The 9,774-nt window shown below is 42.9% G+C and overlaps 1 protein-coding gene across 4 annotated transcripts in view; it reads right to left on the reverse strand.

Annotated features, from left to right (window-relative positions):
• The window catches only part of MIA2 (MIA SH3 domain ER export factor 2), an 83,195-nt gene that overhangs the window by 69,979 nt on the left and 3,442 nt on the right, over positions 1 to 9,774 (reverse strand). For all 4 annotated transcript variants that reach the window (XM_014519238.2, XM_025201333.1, XM_025201338.1 and 1 more), the window contains exon 2: positions 8,922 to 9,055. In XM_014519238.2, the coding sequence (XP_014374724.1) occupies positions 8,922 to 9,055 (134 nt within the window). The remainder of the gene's footprint in view (positions 1 to 8,921; positions 9,056 to 9,774) is intronic.

A 9,774-nucleotide genomic window follows, 5' to 3' on the forward strand; every position in this document is an offset into this window, starting at 1 on the left:
ACCAATCCCAGTGGCTGTACCGGCCGCCACAGGGAAGTTTAAAAGCCCCGCCAGAACTAGGGCGGAGGGAGAGCCAGAGAAGGAGAGTGCGAGCCGGTAGCTCACTATGTGTGCTGCAGCTCTGGCAAAGGGAGGGAGCGACATAGCCTGCGCAGCTCCCGCAGGCAGCATCAGGGAGACCTTTAAGCCCCCTGCCAGAGGCAAAGCAGGGGCACCCCTCCAGCTCCCGGTGGAAGAGGAGGCCAAGGAGGCAGGGGGGTTCCTTGCAGACAGCAGGAGGGAGGAGGCATTTGAGCCCCCTGGAGGAGGCAGGGGTAGAGGAGGCAGCTCTGCAGCCCTCTCCTCCTCAGGGGAATATTTTTTCTGAATCAAGACAAACCCCGAGAATGGGGGGAAAGACCACTACAACCAGGAAGGCAGGCCCTGGGCCATCCTACAGGGCCGAAGACCGTTATTAACTGACATCCACCGGTTGGCGAGTGGATGGGGTGTAGGGGAGGCGGAGCCCCATGGAACATCGCGTCAAACAACTGTAAGTACTGCCGTCCATCGGGAGAGTCCCCCTGGGAAGATCTCCACTGGGAAAAAACCCCTCTCATAGTTGTTTTTGTCATCAAAGTTGTGGTAGGCGAGTCAAGGGGAGGGGCTACATCCTCGTGCGGCACGAAGGGCGCAAGATGTCACATGCAGTATCAAAATAGAGGTTCTAACTAGGGCTATGCGAAGCTTCGGCCACTGATTCAGTTTGGCGGAGATTTGGCCCGATTCAGTGGCTGTATCTCCGAATCTGAATCAAATCAGAAGACCCTTTAAACTCTCCAAATTGAATCGGAACCCTCTGAATAGATTCTAAAGATTCGAAAAAATTTGATGTATGGACGACTGGTGCTGCCTTAGTCAGGGGGGCACATGTCCCCCTTCTGTGGCCAGTCCTGTTGACTGGGGGGGACATCCCCTGCAGCCAATCCCACAACAGCTGATCACTGCGGCCACTTCCGAGAGCAGCTGCAGGGATTGCCCGGCACTTACAGTGGGGCCACCAATGCTCCCACCTGCCCCCCCTGCCCATCACCTAAGTGGCAAGTGTGGCCAGTCAGAGGGTGCACTAGTGCTCTCAGGGGGTGCGTGTGTACCCCCATACACCCCTTATGCATTGCCACTGATTCGATGATTCAGACGTTGACACAGCTTTAAATGTTTTTTCTACGTACCTCAAGGTACCAGGTGACTCATGAACACTGAGATGGTGGGGCAGATGGAGCATCCCATAGGAGTGCGGGGGGATCCCCAGTGTGCTCAGCAGCAGACCCGGAAGTGGACCAGAAGCATTTCCGGTCCACTTCCAGGTCTGAAGGGAAGCACGCTGCCCCCCCCCTCCAGCTCAGCAACTGATGCCTCCTGGGTCTGGAGGGGAACCAGGGTCCCCCTACAGCCGATCACTGAGCTGGGAGGTGTGCCCCCCCCCCGCGCACTAGGCAGCAGACCTGGAAGTGGACCAGTCCACTTCCAGGTTCGCCGCCAAGCATGCAGGGTTGGGATGCTCCATTTGCCCCACCATCGCATCATTCACAAGCCATGCCTGGTACCTCAAGGTATGTAGAAAAACATTTAAGGCTGTGTCTATGTCTGAATCAGCATCAAATCTTCAGATTCGGATTCAGTCAAATTGGGACAGTGATCTGAATCAATGAATCAAATCACTGTCCCTGATTTGGGACAAATTCAAATTGAATACAGCCTGTTTCGCACACCCCTAGTTCTAACACAGCTTCACCTGAGGTGATACTATATGCAATAACCATCTTCTCTAGCTCCCACTGAAATCAGTAGCCAAGTTCCCATTGATATAAATGGGAGCAAAATCATGCACTAATAATGAATGAAAAACCAAATACTTCACTGTATCATATCTACATAACATTAGTGGACAGCCTCAGTAACTACTACCAGTCCTAAATCATTTCTTGGACAAGAATCTGATACAGAGCTATTTGTATTTATAAAATGTATTATAATCAGTGTTACTGGTATGTACAGGATTCCCTGGTAATTTAAACTACTAAACCCATAACAAAAGAAGAATGTTAATTTTGGGGCTTGTTTATTTAAATATTATTGAAGCCAACACATAATGATCATTTAGGCTTCTTCTAAAGTAATTCTCTACCTATAAAATTTATAATTTAATTCCTTAACTAAGGTTTAAAGAGGTGACAAATTTCCCTTGCTTTTGTGCAGGAAATAAATAAGCAGGTTAAAGAGATGATGGTTGGAAATTACACTTCTTTTTATTCTTGTCATTCAAGTACAGAAATGAAGCACAGAGATGGAGTCGTTTTAGCCATGGACAAGAAGACAATTATCTTAGTGAACAACTGGAAAGCAGTGTGAGAGCAGATTGTTATAGTCATTTTACCAGTACTTCAACAAAGGATGCATGATTATAATCTGTTATGCACTGACAGAAACAGCAACAACAGAAGAGAGGTGTGGGTTTAATCAAAAGATGGATAGCACAGTTATGATATTATAAGAGAAGATATGAATACAAAGGTTGGAAGCCAAAATAGTAAGCAAATTAATACTGTTAGACCCCACAGTGTCAGGACAGCAACTGATAGTGGGGAAAAATTAAGAACCTGCTGTGATATGCATAATCTGATTATTTGCAGTAGTTGGTTTTCTCATGACGTACATGGTTCTATGGAAATTATCAGATTGACCACATTATCGTTAGTAAAAGGCACAGACAGTTAAGGCACTTTTACATATGCTCAGACATGTTCTGCAGTGTCTCATGTATTCAGCATCCCGTGTTTCAAAATGGTGGTGGGGGCATTTTAACTAAAGCTCACTAAACAAGCTTTAGTTACAGCGCCCCCGCCACCATTATAAAACACAGGGCACTGAATACATAAGACACGGCAGGTGTTTTAATTAGAGGGGCTCCTGAGAGCCCCTCTAATTAAAACGCCCTCTCCCCCACTTCCCCCGGAGTATATGTATAGGCACCCTTATTGTATAGACTGCACTTAAATCTATGGAAGTGATCATACATTAAGTGAATTAATTATGGGAAAAACAATGTGTAAAAAAAAAAGAATAGCTGCAACTGGAACCAAATTTGAAAGGACAGCTCCATGAAGGAGGTATGCAAAGTGACACTTGGAGGATATTTTAAATCCTGAATTTGTGACAATGAATAAATGTCAATACAGATGAAACAGAAAATATCTGAAGCAGCAATAAAAACAAAGTGGAGTAAGATACTAGCAGACACATGAACAAGGAAAAGCTGATAAGCAATGAAACAGATCTGAAAAAGCAGAAGGAATAAAAGCATGACACAAAAACATTACAAGCAAAAACAAAAGTTTTGGGGGATGTATGTCACTTTCATCAACATTACAGAGGCATTTGATTCAATTTGGAGGGAAGCATTAAGGGAAGCAGTCAAATCGCATATAATTCCTGACAAAATAATGCACTTATAAAAGCTATGTACTAAGATTTCTACAGTGGCAAAAGAATTGGTGGAAAATTAGTCAACTAGTCAAAGCCAATGCTAGGATCACAGGAAAGCAAGGCTGGAAGGGACCTCCGAAAGTTATCTAATCCAGCCAGCTGCTCAAGGCAGGATCATCCCTGACTCAACCATCCTAGTCAAGTGTCTGTCTAACCTGCTCTTGAAAACTTGCATGGATAGAGAGACCACAACTTCTCTAGGTTGCCTGTTCCAATATTTAACCACTCTCATAGGCAGAAAGTTCTTCCAGATCTCCAATTTAACTTTCCTTTGCTATAGTTTGAGGCCACTGCTCCTAATTCTGTCTCCTACACTACAGAGAAAAGGCTCTCTATCCTCTTTATAATCACTCTTTAAGCATTTGAAGAATGCTATCCAATCCTCCTCAGTATTCTCTTCTCCAAACTAAATAACCAATAATGTAACAGGGTGGAGAGCTGGGGTGCTGCCTTTTTATGGGGCACAAAAGCAGCCACAACTGTCAGCACAGCAGCAGCCAGTGCTGCCTTGTGCATTGTGGCTGCCCAGATGCAGAACTAACCTCCTACGCCTCTGTAAATAACCCTAGTTGTTCCAGCCTTCATAAGTCATGTTTCCCAGGCCATTTTTATTGCTCTCTGCTGGATTCTCCAATCTGTCCACATCTTTCTTAAAGTGCGGGACCCAAAACTAGGTACAATACTCCAGGTGAGACCTCACCAGTGCCAAATAGAACAGAAGAATCATTTCCCTTGGTTTGCAGGAGATGCACCTATTAATACAACCAAGGATGCTATTGGCTTTTTTCCCCCTTGATTCCAGAGCAAACTGCTGGCTCAAATTCAGTTTATGGTCCATTGTAACCGCCAGGTCCTTCTCTGCAGTACTGCAAGCTAAGCAATCATTCTCCAGTTTGTAGTTATGCGTATAATTATTCTATGCCAATTACAGGATTTTGCACTTGTCCTTGTTGAATTTCATCTAATTGATTTTTAACTGTTTCTCCAATTTACCCAAGTCATTCTGGATCCTAGCCCTACCCTCCAGAATGTCTGCAACTCTACCCAACCTGGTATCATCCACATATTTGCTAAGCAGGCACTCAATCCCATCATCCAAATCACTAGTGAAGGTATTAAACAATACTGGACACACACCTAAGGAACCGCACTTGATACCTCCTCCCAGCTAGACACTGAGCCATTAAACATTGAACACAGTGATCTAAACCAATTATGTATCCACCTTAAAGTACTTTCATCTAGGCTGTATGTCCTTAGCTTATTAATGAGAATGTTGTGGGAGATAGTGTCAAATATCCTAACTTTAGCAAAGTTTATCACATCTACTGCTCCCCCTCCAGTCACAGGGCTTGTCACCTTATAGAAGGAAAGTTAGTCAGGCATGACTTGATGAAACCATGCTGGCTATTCCAAATCACTTTTTCATGGATTCAGCAAAAGCAAGTCATACCTGACCAATTTGATTTACTCCTATGATAAGGTGACAGGCTCTGTAGTTGGGGGACAGCAATGGATGTTCTCCTCTAGGTGTTTCAAAATAGATTCCCTGAGGATGTTAGGTGTAAGACAAGGAAGAACAATACTATTGTTGCTTTTTCCACATTCTTATATTTTATAAGAATTCCTTGTTCCACCAAAGCAACAAATGGAAGACATCATAGGTGCGCTTCTACTCAAAACACTGGCACCTGATTGATTACATCATACAGTGCATGTGTAGGACCATCGTGACATCCAGAGCTATGACCAGCACAGATGACTTCTGGATGGATTATCATTTGATATGTTCCATCAGGTCCATTTTTGTTACCCCAAAACAATGTAAACCAAACAAGCAACCAAGCAAGGAGTTCAATATTAAGTGCTTGAAAGACCCTGCTAAAACCAGTGCCTCAGTGAGAACCTTCCCATCCTCCCTGACAATCCTAACACCATTGATCACTGGGAAAGCCTCAAGAAAGGTATCCATGATGTGTATGAAGAATATCTAGGCACAAGCTATCTTCTCTACAAAGAAACATTAGGACTGATTTGATGAGAATGACAGGAAAACTTAAGCTCTCATTGACAAAAAAGGAGAGCCTTCAAAGCTTGGCAGAATGACATCAAATTTAAACAGAAACAAGATATTCATTGCCACATTAAAGCCAAGATGCGGAGTTAAAAATAGAGCAAAAAACAAGTGGTGGGAAGAGTGATATACAGAGTTTCTTCACCACAATCAAAGCTATCTATGGGCCAAGAACACAAGAAACCATCTCTCTGAGGTCCAAAAATGGCACTATACTCTTTAAAGACAGCTCCACTGTCTGTTGAAAAGTCCTGAGAGCAACACTGATATCTTTATATGGCCTTCATTATCCTGACTAAGGCCTTGGATTCAATTAACAGAGAGGCCCTATGAAAGGTCCTGTTGAGATTTGGATGGCTGCCAAAATTTGTTACTATTATCAGACTTTTTCACAATGACAGGACAGCAACTATCCTAAGTGATGGCTCAGAAACAGTCTCCTTCGCTATTAGAACTGGAGTCAATCTAGGATGTGTGATCGTACCAACACTCTTTGCCAACTACATCGTATTATTCTGCATCTCATTGCTGACAGACTTCCATATGGAGTCAGCATGATTCAAGGATAACTTGAAGGCCAATCTGAAAAAATGTGATGTTAACATCAGTACCCAGGAGACTCAAGCACTGAATTGTCCCCAATGGCACCATGATGTATGATAAGGCATCAATCATTTTGAGCAAGCCTGCCTTACTATGGAAGGAGAGAGATGAGAGAGAGAGAGATGAGAGAGAAAAAGGGAAACAGCTGTGACTCAGTATCACCGGGATCTACTCCTTCCTTCCAGAACTATTTGCCACAACTGCAGTTAAACATGCAGATCTCAGATTGGCCCCCTTAGTCATTTACAGACTCGCCAATGACTTCTCTATATACTGGAAGATTGTTATCCTCACCTCAAGGAACTGCCACCACTGCAGCCACCATTTGATATTAAGAATGTGAGGTAATTGGAGAGTTTGACATTGGGTGATGTAGAGTTAAGTGCGTTCAGTGATGCAAATGACATCACATAAAATGTCACAGAACACATTTGCATTAATGATAAACTATTTTCTACGTTTGAAAGTGGTGTAGTAAGCTTGGACTTGCAACAAGTGGTAAGAAGAATAAGTGGTTGTGTCTAGGAAAAGAAACAACTGTTGAAGTACTGAAGTGCCCAAGTGTTAAAATTACAGAACGAGTAGATTTTTATTTATACCTAGGAATCTTCATCTGTGCTGATAGTCCCATCAAGAACAAGGTTAAAAAGGGATGCATCTTTGTTATAAGTGCAGCACAGAAATTGACAAAATTGAGGACTGATAAAAGCATTATGGTTGTTATCAAAGAGTAAATTAATCAAATCAGTATACTAACAGTATTATTATATGGGCTCAAAGTAGCTGAAGTAAATGAAACAGGTATCAGAAGGCTGCAGGCAGTAGAGAACATTTTAAAGACAGCAGGAATGATTTTCAAAACAAAATAAATGTTAGAAAAAAGGATGTGAAATCAAGGTGTGGGATTGGCTACATTCAAAAAGATTGTGACGGTGGGAACACTGCAAAAGATAAATAACAAATTGCCAAAGAAAATCATGCAAACATAGCTAAGTTCAGTTCAATTTAGATGCCAAGTAATGACGAGGTCAGTTTGACCTCGAGGCTATCCAGTAACTAGATGGTCAGAGATCATATGCAGAGACATGACCAAACTGTGCTTAATAGAGAAACAAGCCCTAGACATGAGTGGATGGCCATGCTCTACTAACAACTTTTCCTAAGATTTATTGGTTTACACCCCACAGTAGTAGGGCCAGTCACTGTCATACTTTCCATACTTCAACTGCCACTACTGTTTCCCCATAGTGGCAGTCAGTGACAACTGGTGGCTATGATTTGCATGTGCCCCACCTAAGAACCTTTTGTGTCTCCCCAGGGAAGCATGCCCCACACTTTGGATAATTCTGCTCTACTTAAAGGGATTTAACAGAAAGTGGATTGGAACAAATTCAGGCACATATCCAGGGTGTCTTAAGTCCAATGACTTAAGGTGTGAATACACTTACATTTAGATAAAGCAGCATTAAATTTGGAGAAATTTTAACATATTTGTTTTCAATCCATTTTCTCAGCTCATTCACACACAACAATTAGAACTTAACAGCTGCTGCCCTGCCCCCACTCCTCGCCGCTCTCCCATCCTTAACCAGTTAGCTGTTCTGGTGACAGTGCCAGGACAAATGCTTGATAGCTTCTGTGGGAGTTTTGCTTTAACTTAAAACTATGCTTTAAATGTCCTAAACTAGCTGCTTTCTCTGCAGAACTTTGCCAGGCTAAATAATACCTTGTTTTAATTATCTTGGATGTGACTACACAAATTCTGATGTAGGAGGCAACCTATCCAGCATAGTGTGTTTGAGGGCACTGCCAGGGATGAGAAGTTTTCCATATAACACATAGTAGACTAACAAGCATAGGTTCAATTAGGGCTGAAAGGACCATGAGATCATATAGTCCACCCCCACTCAAGGCCTTACACTACTTTTTGAACATTAGCTAATTAAGTTTCATCAGCATCTTTGAGAGGCAGATTATTAATCCCCTTTTATATGAAGTGAAAAGTGCATAAAGTCACATTGGGTGACTGAGATGAGAACAGAGCCCAGATAAGACACTTGACTGGGATGGTGTAGTTGAGGATGATCCTGTCTTGAGTAGCAGCTGGATTATATGACCTCACATGCTCCCTTCAGCCCTACTTTCCTATGCTCTAGGAATTTGTCTATTCCACCTGTCTTTTAGTTATATCAGGAGTATCAAACATATGGCCAACAGGCTAGATCCAGCCTGTGGAGCCCTATGATCTGGCCTGTGGGTCTTGGACCAACCTGTGTGGGGCTGGTCTGGTGTGCGGTGGGTGCTTGCACGGAACACAGGAGGTCAGTCCAGGGTACGCACTGTGTGGCACCAGACACAGACCAGCCCTGAATGCTGGCTGGCTCTGAGGATGATCCAGCATGTTTGGGAACACAGACAGAAATAGTAGGGTATGTTTATATGATGTACTCGGTGTTCTTGGGGGGAGGAGGCAGGGGGACACTCTAGAGCACACCCAACCTACTTGTTACCACTTATACATGCCAAACCAGAAATGAGACAAGGAAGTCCTTCTGTTGCCATGCTGGGGATACAGTTTATATACACCCTAAGTTCATCACAGGCAAAGCCTTAGATCATCAGCGGGAGGGTGATGCTAAATGGGACACATGCCAAAATATTCCAGTTATTATTTGTTTGAGTTAGTTATGGTGAAATTCATTCAAAATAAAATACTTACACTTCCTACCCACAAATCTGTCTGCTTTCTTGAAAGTTTGGAGTACACAATGATCTCTTCTCCAACTTTGAAGTTCAGATACCGGCAGTCAGGTCCGGTGTAGTCTTTATTTGCTTGGACTCTGCTCATTGCAGCTGAATATATGTAAAAAGAGAACAAAATATAACTATAACAACTCTTAAACAATTCAGCACACTGAAAAGTGGACATGAAAAATACTTAGAAAAACATTAACATTTGTTACTATATGAATAAAATATATTTTATGATGGTATCACTATATGTATTTACTCATATAGAAAGCTTCACAAAACTAAAACATTCATGTAATCCTGTTTCCATAGAAGTCAAAGCCAAAAATCTTACCAGCTGCTCTGCATATGCCAAAACCTATTACTGTATGGATGCCACTAAAGTTAGTGGACCTTCACGCATGTGTGAAGATCTACTTTGCAGAGTACAGCTTGATTGGGACCTGTTTTTACAAATCTCAGCTTGCTTAACAAGGTGGCTAGGCTCTCAGCTAAGAAAGTTAAAAAACCTGGGTATGTTTAACTAGGAGACAGCACGCTGTCCAAGTTTGCTGATGACACTAAGATGTGGGGTGAGGTGGACACACTTGAAGGGAGAGAGAGGCTGTAACTAGATTTAGACAAACTATAAAAGTGGGCAAACGAGAATAGGATGGGGTTCAACGTAGACAAATGCAGGGTGCTGCACCTTGGGAGAAGGAATCCACAGCATACATACAGGCTGGGGAGTTCCCTTCTTGAAAGCACAGAGGCGGAAAGGGATCTTGGAGTCATTATTGACTCCAAGATGAACATGAGCCGCCAATGCCAGACCACAGCCA

The sequence above is a fragment of the Alligator sinensis genome, unplaced genomic scaffold (genome assembly GCF_000455745.1).
Source record: "Alligator sinensis unplaced genomic scaffold, ASM45574v1 scaffold280_1, whole genome shotgun sequence".
Lineage (NCBI taxonomy): Eukaryota > Metazoa > Chordata > Crocodylia > Alligatoridae > Alligator > Alligator sinensis.